General features: G+C 35.3%; 1 protein-coding gene across 9 annotated transcripts in view; it reads left to right on the plus strand.

Annotated features, from left to right (window-relative positions):
• Positions 1-6,870, plus strand: part of LOC117329792 (CD109 antigen-like) — a 32,640-nt gene extending 25,770 nt beyond the window's left edge. For all 9 annotated transcript variants that reach the window (XM_033887934.1, XM_033887935.1, XM_033887938.1 and 6 more), the window contains 11 exons: positions 106-344; positions 682-756; positions 1,142-1,319; positions 2,135-2,349; positions 3,248-3,397; positions 3,670-3,732; positions 3,854-3,963; positions 4,734-4,881; positions 5,725-5,827; positions 6,385-6,467; positions 6,742-6,870. In XM_033887934.1, the coding sequence (XP_033743825.1) occupies positions 106-344; positions 682-756; positions 1,142-1,319; positions 2,135-2,349; positions 3,248-3,397; positions 3,670-3,732; positions 3,854-3,963; positions 4,734-4,881; positions 5,725-5,827; positions 6,385-6,467; positions 6,742-6,753 (1,376 nt within the window). In that variant the 3' untranslated portion in view covers positions 6,754-6,870. The remainder of the gene's footprint in view (positions 1-105; positions 345-681; positions 757-1,141; positions 1,320-2,134; positions 2,350-3,247; positions 3,398-3,669; positions 3,733-3,853; positions 3,964-4,733; positions 4,882-5,724; positions 5,828-6,384; positions 6,468-6,741) is intronic.
• The last annotated feature ends 6,846 nt before the right edge of the window (positions 6,871-13,716 follow it).

Genomic DNA, 13,716 nt, shown 5'->3' on the forward strand with positions numbered 1-13,716 from the left:
TTTCTCTCCAAAAAGAAGGGAATGTTTTTAGTAGTCTTACGTCAGTTGTCATACAATTTACTTAAACATAAACGTGATTACAATTTTGTATAACCTTGTTTGAAGGATACCAACGAGAACTGACTTTCCAACACAAGGACGGGTCATTCAGTGCGTTTGGAGACCGAGATCCTTCAGGTAGCATGTGGTTAACGGCCTTTGTTGCAAAGTCATTCCACCAGGCTAAACGTCACATCTTTATCGACGACGAAACTCTAACCAGAGCTATTGATTGGATGATAAACCGCCAGGCGTCCAATGGTTCATTCCCCGAGCCTGGCCGTATTATTCATAAGAATATGCAGGTATGATGACGTAACCACATACGGAGATGTTTGGTTGTTATGGAAATCAATAAATAAGTACTAGATAGTTCAAATACTTTACTATACACGTATCTCGCGCTTTCATTGATGACCATTACATAATGTAAAAGTCTATTTGTGTTCAAAAGTTCGAGGTTGTTTCTAAATATGTAGACATAATGAACATTTTTCTGATTAATATTTTTTTTTTTTTCAAATTTACCCAATCTTTGCAAACAAAAAATAAACAGAAATAGAACTCGTTGAGAATTAATCTGTTACAATAACCATTTTATCCATAAAAAACACTCATTTTTTTCATCTATTTGACATTTAGGGTGGGTCCGCCTCCGGAGCCTCTTTGACCGCCTTCGTTCTTATTGCCTTAATGGAGAACAATGACTTGCAGGGTGTAAGTAATATTTGAGAAGAGTGCTTTGCAATATATCTACGAATATGTGTCCAGTGATGACTAATATTTATTTCAGAACTTTTCGCGCTGAAAGCATTCCGCTTGATTATCATTGTGTTGATTGTAATTTCTATCTTTTCTAGTATTATGAATGCACCAATTCATAAATGTGCAGTTCAATTATGCGCTTTGTTTTAAGCGCGCCACACCTATCTATTAAAATTTGTAAAATGTGAGATGAAGTGACGAAATATTCATAGCGTCTTTGTTTAAAAAAAAATATTTTGCATACGGATGCATTTGAAATTGCATCGAACAATCTTAAGACAATTAAATTATAAATTCTCAATGCTAAATTTGGACCGGTAATTTTTTTTCTAAAAAGGGGGTGCACCTTAGGATCCAGTCAGCTGCCACTAAAGCGAAGACGTACCTGGAGGGAGAAGTGGCGCATATGACCGACCCCTATGGCCTAGCGATTTCCACTTACGCTTTAACATTAGCACAAAGCTCTGTCTCTGGATCAGTCTTCCACAAGCTCATGGCATCTGCAATCAGAAAAGGTTTGTAATCTTGTTGGTTTGTTTGCTTATGTTTAGCGTCCTATTAACAACCAGGGTCATTTAAGGACGTGCCACGTTTTGTAGGTGGAGGAAAGCCGGAGAACCCGGAGAAAAAACACCAGGCAACTGCCTCACATAGGTTTCGAACTCTCAACCCAGAGGTGGAGTGCTAGTGATAAAGCATCGGGACACCATCACCACTCGGCCACCACGGCCCTTTGTTTGCCATCAATTGACCTAAACTTTTAATTTGATAAAGAGAGCCTGATGTCTTAATGTCATTAATTATATCGTTTTGACCGCCAGTTGTTTCTTGAAGAGCGATGATTTGTTGACGTACACGTGTTTGCTTCAATTTTTTTCCTGACTATCTTCCTCAGCAAGGAAACAAATTCGTCAGCTTTCCAAGTGACTGTTATTGTACCACATATATACAGGGAATCTTAAATGTTCTTTTATTAAGGACACTATAGAACACAAGTGTAAGCTACCCGACAGACAGCATTGCAACATTAACGATCTGTTTCTTTTGTAACCGCTCAATATAGTGTGGACTCTCCGATTAGCCTATTGTTTGATTAATGCTTGGGTGTTTATAATGGTTTTAACGGAGAACTGATACATGGAACACGCTCTAGAATATCAAATCAACTGTTGCATGAAAATAATGGTAAAGCAGGAATGTTACCATCTAGAAATGGAACTCGACATATAAAACTTAGCAAGTGCTATTCCAATTCTTGAAATCTACTTAAAGAGAAAAAGAAGTTATTAGATATGATGCATCACTAGACTTACAACAATGTTTTTCACAGATGGTATGACTCACTGGCACGAACCAGAATCAGCCAGGCCAACATCAAGTCATTACTGGTCACCACCCCATCAACAGTCCAAGCCTGTTGACATTGAGATGACCTCATACGGCCTCATGGTCTTTGCTCAAAACAGTCAGTTTACAGAGGGACTGCCTTTCATGAAATGGATTACAAAGCAGAGAAATCCAAACGGCGGATTTTCATCTACCCAGGTAAGCATCTACCCATATCAGGAAGGAAACTCGGGTTGCAGGTTGATTAAATAATGATAGTTTATACCGGAGGAAGGTGAAACGATTTTGTAATTTGAATGGGAACAATTTTCTATGCCTTTTTAAAATCATCCAGATAAGAATTTTAAAACTGATTAAAAAATGTGTTAAGTGCCCCTCTCCTTCTTTATCTTAACATTTTTTCATGTCCTTTTTGTGATTTTCCTGAACTCTGGAATTATATGAGTAATTGAATGACGAAACAGCTATATGATGTTGTATGATGCGTTGCATTCGACATGTGCTGCATTTATTACTTTATTCACATTGGAATGTACTATTCACTTTATTCACATTTCAATGTTCTATTCCCTATATTCACATTGGAATGTACTATTCACTTTATTCACATTTCAATGTTCTATTCCCTATATTCACATTGGAATGTACTATTCACTTTATTCACATTTCAATGTTCTATTCCCTATATTCACATTTCAATGTTCTATTCCCAAAATTCACATTTCCATGTATTATTACTATCACCGTGAGTCCTTTGTACAATTCGAATCAACTCTTCTTTCCACAGTTCATCTGTACCTGATAAGAACTGTTGATAACGAGTCAAAGTAAAAATTACCAAAGACCCTTCTTGTCATCGGGAAAATGTGCCCCTATACTGTATAATCCGTGTCAAGATTTGATGCTCTGCTTCTGAAAAAAAGTCCTCATATTTGTACTCTCTGGAACACTTTGCTTCATTGTCTCGGAACTTTTTCAATAGTCTCCTTGTATGTAAATATGTCAGTATTCTGCCCTTGTTGTGTCGATTTGTCGATGATAAATATTACGCTATCATTAATTTTTCGTGTCGATATTCTCTGATTTGTTTAACTAGGATACTGTTGTGGCACTGCAAGCTCTGTCCGAATTCTCCCGTATTGGTTATTCTGATCACTTCGACATGCAAATCGGAATCACAGCTGGACAAGTGACACACATGTTTAATGTTACCAGACAGAATGCGTTGGTTCTTCAATCACTAGAAGTAAGTTTTTTTTGTTTGTTTAAAAAAAAATAAAAAAATAAAAAAGTTAATTTAATAAATATTTGTATGTCGTAATACTCGCCTTTTTACTAGAGATTTAAGTAGCATTTTGTCTCTTCCATATTTAAGTCATATCAAATAAATACCGATTATAAAAATGCAATGATGGTATCTAGACCAAAAAAACTTAATCACTAGGAACTGGTTATAGCAACAGAGAAGAACATCCTTTCATGAATGAAAAATAAATTGATTCAATTCTGTTCCTTCAGCTGTCATCTGTACCAAGTCACGTGGCTGTTACAGCATCCGGAAGTGGAATGGGCCTCGTCGAGGTTTGTCAGTTGAAAACTGTAAAAATAGCAACTAAATGCTGATAATATTATTGAAAATAGGAGTCCATTTTCACCGTTAAGTCCCCTTAAACATTGGCTCACGCAGTAACATTTATTCCAGGTATCTGTGTTCTTCAACGTTGAGCAAGAGGTAGAGGAGCCATCATTTGAAGTTGATGTTACGATTATTGAGGAAACGATCAACTCTCTGAAGGTCCGCTCGTGTACTAAGTAAGAAACTATTTTTATTCTATTAGTTTTTAAGATCATAGTAAGTAACTATACATGTTTTGTTATAGTTAGGGTGACAATGTGTGCTGGATTGTTTGGTTTAAATTCTTCATTGTCTAGGAAATATCCACCTCATATAATCAATAAAAGGTATAATAGTTATAATGGAACGATAAAGATAATGCTACAATATTTTAAAGTTTATGCTTTATCCAGAAAATGTCAACACGAGTGTGCTTGTGTATTGCATTATGTGTGGTATGATCAGTGCTAGCTACTAGATTTGTATACTCTTCTGTATTGTGTGCATATGTTTAATTCATTAACTTTCATTGTTGTGATATAAAATGTTTGGTTTCATATGCAGTTTCATGTTTTGGCACGTCATGTTATTATACATGCACATGGTAGCCAACCCATGAATTGTGATTTATTGGTAATAAAAAAGCGTTATTGTATATGCCCGTACATAGAACCATTTTAAAGTCGAACTACCGAATAAGTCGAATAGCTTTACTTGCTTCCGTCAACTTCGACATATCCGTGTTTCATGTATAAGTTCAGACCATGAATTTGCGTTCCGAGTGAATCCCATCTGAATTAGCCAAGGCTTGTGTAACGTAATCAGAAGCCTTGTCTAGCGAAGATGAGTGGCTCCCGGCTAATATGTAACTGGATATATTTGAAAGGAAAAGTTAGTAATCTCTCCAACGGGAGGCTGACGCTTCAATATCTGTCTGGTAATTTGAATTTCAATTATTTTATGACAGGTGGCTGAAAACTGGGGCTAGCGGTATGGCCGTGCAGGAAATTGGTGTACCAACCGGTTTCGCCGCAGACCTCGAGAGCATAGACAAACTGCCATCTCTGAAGAAAGCCGAGACAGAGAACCGCAAGGTCATTTTGTACTTCGACGAGGTATGTATCGTTTAGAAGAATACATTATCACATTTTCTTTGCATTCATAGAGCCACTATCCTAATTAAATCATAATCATAGTGGCATCTTGACTCGTTAGATCAGCGTCCTTTTGACGCTTGTTCCTGTGTTGTATATCGTGAGGCCCCGTAAGGCGCAAACATTTAAGTTGTTTCATGAGTGACGTCAGTACTAACAATTTAGAAATTTCAAAATTAGATATTCACTCTGATAACTGTATTGTACAAATTTAAAATACTGTTATTGAAGGAATGATTTATGACGATATGAATTCATTCGGGCTAAGCGAATTATCAAACAATACGAAATATCTTTTAACTTGGGTTTATCTGCATTCTGGCTTCAATAGTAGTATCATGAGAGGAGAAACAGGATTATCTTTAGAAAATCCACTTAGTTATGTAGATGGCACGTTACCTGCATACTTATAATGGATGAGAAAATCGACCCTTGGCATTCATCATAGTTTAACCATCGATTTGTCATGAATGTGCATTTATAGTAGATAGCATGCATATAAAGGCAATACAATATCATGTGTCCGTAATTTCGGCTATAGACGCCATATGAAAATAGTCCAATGACCATGGTTTTTGTATCGTGTTTCCTTTGCGTTTTCGGAAATTTTACAAAATAAATTGACTTTTTGATTTAAATATATATTTTTTTTGCCTTAGGAAGCGGACCGTTGCTTTGTCTTCCTCCCTCAAATAACTATTTGAATTCGTTTAAATAATCTTAATATAACAATTATATGTTCGTAATGTCCAATGAGATTTGGTGATAAATATTGATGGCATGTCTCCATTTCTATTGATGTAGATTACACCAACCCCTCTGTGTGTTACTATGGACGCCTTCAGGACGGACCAGGTCGCTAAGTCGCAGCCAGCTCCTATCAGGGTTTACGACTACTACGAACCAAGTAAGATACACTCGACTGTAAACATTCTGTAAGAATGCTGTAAACATTCTGTAGGAATGCTATATATGGTCTGTTAAATATTATATAAATCACTTGTTTTTCGCGATTTTTTAATGAATCCAGGAAGTATCTGCGAAGAAAAAAAACATCAATAATGAATATTGGAATATAACCTGACCTTCTGACCGCTGTAATATTAATAACAAAGTGCAGAATTGGGTTTTTCTTTTTCATTACTGGTTAAATCAGTAACAATGAGTGCAAAATGTACCTTATTTAATCTTTCAATGTTACCCAGTGCTAATTTGTGAATAAAGTCATTTAGCAACCAAGTATTCATATTAGTATGTAAATATTAATCTAAATAATGTTCCAATCGGGATTCGTCGTAACTTTCCGTCAAAGATTCCTATACGGAAAATACCGACGGTTCTCGATTGAGGAGTGTCGGGCAATGACTCGGCTATAAAGGAATAAAACAAAATTTACATATCGTTTCAGTAAACGAATGTTAATTAAATTATTTCAATGCTTCGTATTTTTTTCTTTCAAAACAGCTAACCAAGTGACAAAGTTCTACCAATCAACGGTGCTGAAGAACTCCGGTGTCTGTGACGTTTGTCAGGAATGTGGATGCCCAGTAAGTAACAAATATCGTGAAAATGCTCAGTTATTAAATATTGCAGTAAATACTTAATTATGTTTATGTTTAGAAATAAATGTCGTGCATGATGCTGATAATTCCGGTGTGAAATAATGTAAAATCCATGAACTTGAAAAACGTTCCTCTCAATTGATCTTAAAAAAAATGCAATTAACTAAATTTGAAATAATGTTAATTCAAATATTTTTTGTACAAACTCAAATCAAATGGGAATATCGGTGTGAAATAGCAATAATATTTTATTTTTCAGGGAAAGCCTTAAACTGGAGCATGTAAATAGGTTGAAGTTTGTTGATCTTTGAACTTTATTTTTATTTTCACATATATGTCCATTTTATATTGTTCTCTCTATGTAAATAAATGATGATTTGTTAATAAATTTCTTTTTTTATTCTTTTACCTTACATACTGCAAAACAAATTATTTGCGTTGGGACCCAAACTTCGAGGTTTTTGTAAAAACACCACGTAGCGCTTGATTGAATTCACAGATAAATGATACACGTAAAATAGACTCATAAATTCAAATTGAAATTAAAAACACTTTGAAAAGTGAAAATATAAAGCATGTACATGCTTTGGACGCAATGTTCCCGTTCAGCATGATGTTGCCATTTTTAGGGCCTATATTTAAGAATATTCATATAATTATCGTGATTGATGGCAGTATTTCATAAATATTTTAACTTAAGAATAGAGTTATTAATGAGCATTCGTTATCAATTTGTGGATTAAGAGTTATAAATAATCAGGGAACACGACACAACCACGAAAATGAACTATTTCACAGTAATTGTTTAATCAGAGGTAATCATGACGAGGAAATGATGACAGATTCAAGTACTTCACGCAATATCAAATGTAGACAATATTTAACAGCGAACATGATGGGTTTGTTTGATTTTATTATCGTTAAACTTGATATGATTCTTTCCAAGTCAAATATGACGTAAATACTGTTTCAAATGTCATCAATGTTATCCACCGCCGCACCGACCGCCTGCATGAATCTTGAGGCATGTCCTTTGAAATTGGAGTCGCGTAACATATCTTCCTCTTCCACGTCTCTATACTCTCTAAACTTTCATAGAATGTGCCAATCTACTGTAAACGTGGTTATTTCTGCGATGGTATAATATCGCGATTTTATACAAATAAACTATACCCTTGGGGGTTATTCATTTACGCGATCGGTGTACCCTTTTTTATTTTGAACATGTTCCATGAATACCATATACATCACAAAATATTCTTGCAGGTAAATGTTTTGTGGCCTAAGACCTTCGCATTTTTAACGTTAATTCCCCCTTCGCGTAAATTTCCGCGTTTACAGTAAACGTCATCAATTCTTCTTTCTCTTTATGAAACATGAGGAGCTCAGATTAGATTACCGCGATAAATGCATTAACATCAATATAACCGTAAAATTTAGCTTAAAAGGACAATTTTGTCAAACATGCTAATTCAAACAGAATCGATAAAATACATACCCTGACAAAAGAATCCTCAGTCAATAGTTATCTGCTACGTAGCCCTGTCCAGTATCGTCAGCTCACGCCAAATATAGCGATACTCCAAACAGAGTGCAACATTTTGCGCCCTCTGGCGGGAACAAAGTTGGTTGTAAACATATCCAAGCGATCGAAACACAGAGTGATTCACGCATACTTATTTCTTGTGATTTTGATTTGACAACATTGTTAAATGCATCGCAATTAATTGATTTAATGATGAATCATGTTTTGCCGATGTAAATCGACCAAAGACAGATTTATTTACAGTTTGTACACAAAGGAGTACCATAGGAGAATTAGTGTTCATGAAATTATGTACACATACATATTCGGCCGGTATGTCTACGTTCACATAACACAGAAGATGCAATTATTATTGAAAGATGTGGCCACTAAGCGCAGATGAATATGATATTTAATACTCTAAGAGAACATTTGATGTCTGCCGCTAACATAAACCGTTTAAAACATAAAATTGGACAAACCAAGACCTTATTATTTTAAGAGTCAAACAATTAATTTGGCTATTAATATAACCTTACAGTCCATATTATTTATTTAACATGTACATTTGTCTATATTATAAGTATTATGTACTATTGCTTTTTATTTTTTGAGTCCGATGAAGAGGATTGTTCAAATCCTGTACTGAAATAAACTTAATAAAACTTAAAATATCACTATGATGTCATACGGGCCTCGATTTGTCCTCATGATTATTGGATAGTTTTCGGTTAATATCCATAACTCAATATTCTAATAAGAGCATGTCACGGTCGTTACAAATGGTATAAATACTGTTAATTTATAAACGACCAGATCGAGGTTCTTGACAATATATAAAAAAATCTCTGGGTTCGGAATCGTGCCTCATCCTTGTGATTACATGTAGAACATTCATTTTAATTCAGTCCTCGTGAATGTCAGTTATTGATATGCTGTGAAAGCTATAAACTAATGAACTCTTTGTAACTTCATGTTACATAAAACTAATACTTAAATTTACAATGAGATAAGACGTATGCTTATATGTTTCTGATAATTAGATGGTTCACTAACTGTAAAGTAGGGCAGTATACATTGTATATCCTGAAGGTCATGTTGCACATCAGAGAAGTATATCAAGAATTTCTTATGCCTGATAATTAAGGTTGATCAAAACTCATAATTACTATACTCAATAAATATTGAGTATCAAATCTCAACATCAGGTTGATGGTAAATAACTTTATCAATGATAAATTTTATTGGATTTTGGATCCCCATGTTGGCATATGGTGCAATATTACGATTATAATAATCATTTCTATATGGCAAGTGCTTGGCTATAGAACTAAATAACAATATGATAGGTATCTGGCTAGACTAACATTTTATATAGAAAATTGTTAACTTATTTGATTTTTTTTCTGATAAGCAGCTATTTGAAACTAAGTTACTCTTTTAAAAATAAATCGAGTACGGCTAATGTTCCCTTTAGTTGGCTTATTCCCATTGTATATCCACAGAAATCGAGTGTTTTTAAAAATAAGTATTTGATGCACTTATACAAATTTAATTCTTGATCTCATACTTATTAAAATATTGTATTATTTAGTATTCTATGGGCAAATGCATATTACTTATCTAATTATGTAGCATCCCATTTCTGTGATAGAAATACATACGGAAGTCGGATGTTACATTATTTGAAATTATATATATATTTTTTTGTCCCTGAATTTTAAGAATGGTGTGCATATCTGGTTCAAGGAAAGATCATTGGGTTTACAGAAATCCGAGTGCAACTGGAAAAAAACATGGAAAGTTACCATTCACTTACCCGATTCCCAACCCTCCACATATTTTTCGTCCAGACTAAATTGTAGAAAATATACATTTTGCACAATATGGACGCGTGCAGTCAACTAACAATACAGGTAGCAATATTACGTTATTTTAGAAGACTCGATCGCAAATTCTTCATTGCTGTCCCTTCGTTTGAAAAAGTCACGTCTGTTATATTCCTGTCCTACAGTAATCGTTTTTCAACAATTTACTGCTTCCGTTTGGTACGAGACCCGTACCTGTGAAACTATCCGCTCACGGTTTCAAATGCAAACCAATATTTACAGTCATGAGACGGGTTTGCGTTTGCTCACAAGTCAAAGTGTGCAGACGACTTCCGCACATTTGCACAGTTGTTTGATTATACGATTCAGAATCCTCCTTACAATTAATTAAAAAAAAACATGGAACACATAAGATGTTATCAATTAATGGCCAAGGATAATTCATAAGGAGTACTGAAATACACTTTCATGAAATACTTTAGAAATGATAACAAAGTAAATAAACTTGACTAAGTCCTCCCTTTAATTTATTTTGATAGATGTCATCGAAATCAATTTCATTTGACCACAAAACTGTCATAAAATAAAATGTTCTATCCAAACCGATTATGTTTAAAAGATACTATCAAGACCGATCGCTTGATTTAAATCTTAATATTCTTTGTGCAGATTTGCAACATTTTTATTCCCTTACGATCGATGTATATTAAGTTATATTCCAACACCCTTTGCTTGCGGAGTTAATATATTACACTTAGTTTGCTTGTCCAACCTATTCATATATATACAAAGATACAATATCGGAAATATCAATGGGTTAAATTGATTTACTAATGTGGAAGTTTATATTGAACAAAATGTATGCCTTGTTTGTCTGTTTGCTGAAATCTTTGCTCCGTTATCAGCCAGAGTTATTTTGAGGCAGGGGTCTTCCTGTAGTAGTTGATGACTACTGCACTGAACAACATACTGAACCCTGCACCCACACGGTCAGGTCGCCTCGAACCACCCACTACGGACTGGTAACGTAGATCCCCCCTCCCCGCCACAATGTTCATCTTAGTTTACCAATGTTCTTATTTATTTTGAGGCGAATGAATTTTTTTTAAACAATCTTAATCATGCTACATCATGTTCACAGTTGTGGTCATTCAAGGAGGACCTTCCGTTTGTGAAATATGCATGAGTGGTTTGTGTGCGTGTTTAGGCATGCTGTTGTATGTTCGTGTTTGTTCGAAACTGAAGCCGACTTTATAGTGTTACCTTACTGGAGTATATTACAGAAGACATCCAGCAGCATATCTCACCCGATCACATTATACTGCCAACGGGCAATCCAGTCGTCCTATTCCCGAAGTGCTGAGCGTTAAACGAGTAGCAACTACCATTTTTTAGACACTGGTATGTCTGTAGCAGATGACAAAACCCAAAGCCTTCCTCACAAGGGCGAACGCGCAACTAAAGGCCGAAAGTGTTTAGAAAGAAAGAAACAAAGATATTCAAAATTTAGTCGCATCTTACGATCATGCAATGTGGGCAGCAGGTACTAGACAGACAACACCAGTGCTACTAATACCTAAGCATCAGCATATACATCTCGGGGATCGGCATACTTTTCCAACATACTGTCTATATAACTTATATGTATGTACGGACCGTGGGTTCGGAATTCCTGATATATATTTAAGCATTGAACTGTCACCAAATGGTAGTATACAGTCGATATGAATACAATTTGGGTGACAGATAAATAGAATGTCGCCCGTTAGGGGAGACATGAAATATTTATCTCTGTCACCCAAATTTTATTCATATCGACTTATACTACCATTTGGTAATAGTTCAATGCTTATATTTACATTCATAATTTTATTTTATTTACTGTAGCTTAAGACGCGTTTAAATTTGCCCCTACCCCCATAACTGACGTCATCAAGTTCAAATACCGGAACAGCCGAAATTTCCAGAAGGAATAATATAGTCCCTCATGTCGTTATTAATAGCAATCACATGAAATGTTTTTTGCACAATTTTGGCTTTATATTATGTTTTATAAACGTTTGTAGATATCTTAAAATTGTTCACAATTACATAATTTCTGATTGTTTAAAATAAAACAGTTTTTGGCGCAATGATATACGGTTAACATTTAGAAATGATGCGGCGTTGAACGGGTATTGCACAGGACATACTCGATTCCTCCGAAACACTTGTTTCTGTCTACTGGATTAATGTTATTTTCAGAGGAATATAATCTCTTAAATTCTAAATGAAAGTCGTCTTGACAGTAGGTGAAAACGATTCCAAGTTATTTCGTTCGAAACAGAATCCAGTCTAACTCGTCATATCAGTGTCGCTATCTAGGTTAGCAGACGATGTTCAACTTCACAGGGGCTCGATTTTGGAGTGAGGTATTCCTGTACATCAGTGAATAACCACATAACTATAACTCTGTATGCATACACATCCAGAAACCATGTCGATACTTCCGATTTTTCGCAAGATGTTTTTTTTATAAATTCCTCTCTTTAAATGTTGTCGTGTCTAGCATTTCTGACAATTCGACAACGAGCCCCTGTGTGACGACATTGACAATTTGATTTAACTGCATATCCCATCGGTGATCAAAGTCTGTTTGAAAAAAAAATGCACATTGTCGGCGCAATAATATCCTCATTTGAAGAAGTACCCATTACAACCCAAAACATTTGCATACCAATATCATTACAAAAGAAAACAAAGGTATAAAATTAATTCACAATATTTATTCAAATAGACACTAAGATAGGGTATCAGTGATGCTATTCTGATGTTAACAGAAGTACATTTTGTTATTTCATAAAATTTTATGTCTCTTACGCATATTTAACATTAAATAACAACGCGGGAACTACAGTGACGTCACTCTTTCATCAATTGACATGCCTATGTTAATCATTTATCTCAGAATCTGAGTACAACACGCGCGGTCACTTTGGAATTTTATTTAAAGAGTGATTATGGGTGTGAATGTTGATATTAAAAGTTCCACCACTGATTGTGAGCCTAATAAAACACCGATTTTGTCAAATCGGTGGGAGTTGAGCACAGGGAAATGGTGTTGGGCAAAATCTTCACTTGTGATAGCTGCATGAATTAACGATCACCATGATGGGAGGTGGGTATACTGTCGACGACTTCACATTCAAATGTTACTGTGTTAGAGAGAATCGCGGACATTTTTTGTCTCTGAACATTGTTTAAATACCTAAAGTTGCTGTGAGACTGGGAATTTCTGTGTCCAGTGATGTGTATTGTGTGTCGGGAACGTTATTATTCATCAACCTTTGACACAGTCGTTTTCTTACGCTGGTGTTTGTCAGTCGCCTGTTATCAATTTCCAGGAGCTCACACTTGTTAACAAGATTTTTCAACATCTGTCCAAGTTTATGTGTCGACCAACTAGACTCCGTAGAATCCACTGTTCTGTAGGAGCTTGGACACGTTCGTTACAGGAGCATGATAAAATGGGTGGTCATTATTACTGTAGTTTGATGGTCTTTTGTCATTAAACACTTTCTAGGTTTCAACAGGACATTGTGATTGATTTTCTGGTGGATCATACACTCTAGGTTTGCTGTCATGTATGATGTTTAGGTTGTTCCCCGTCCTTGTTTTTGTCTGACGTTCATTGTAGGTAAGCTATTCGAAGTTTGTTTTATTGTCGTAACATAGTTGTATGGTTGTATCACCCTCCCCACCCCCAATACAGGAAACTGAGTGGTTACCCAACTTTCCTCGATCCTAGCAGCTAACAGTTTATTCCCCAAACCCTGTTTTTTCGGGTCTTTTTGGTTTGGAACTAAGGTATCCTGTAGCTTATAACTAGACGACTCTAGAC

The sequence above is a fragment of the Pecten maximus genome, chromosome 6 (assembly GCF_902652985.1).
Source record: "Pecten maximus chromosome 6, xPecMax1.1, whole genome shotgun sequence".
NCBI classification, from domain to species: Eukaryota; Metazoa; Mollusca; class Bivalvia; order Pectinida; family Pectinidae; genus Pecten; species Pecten maximus.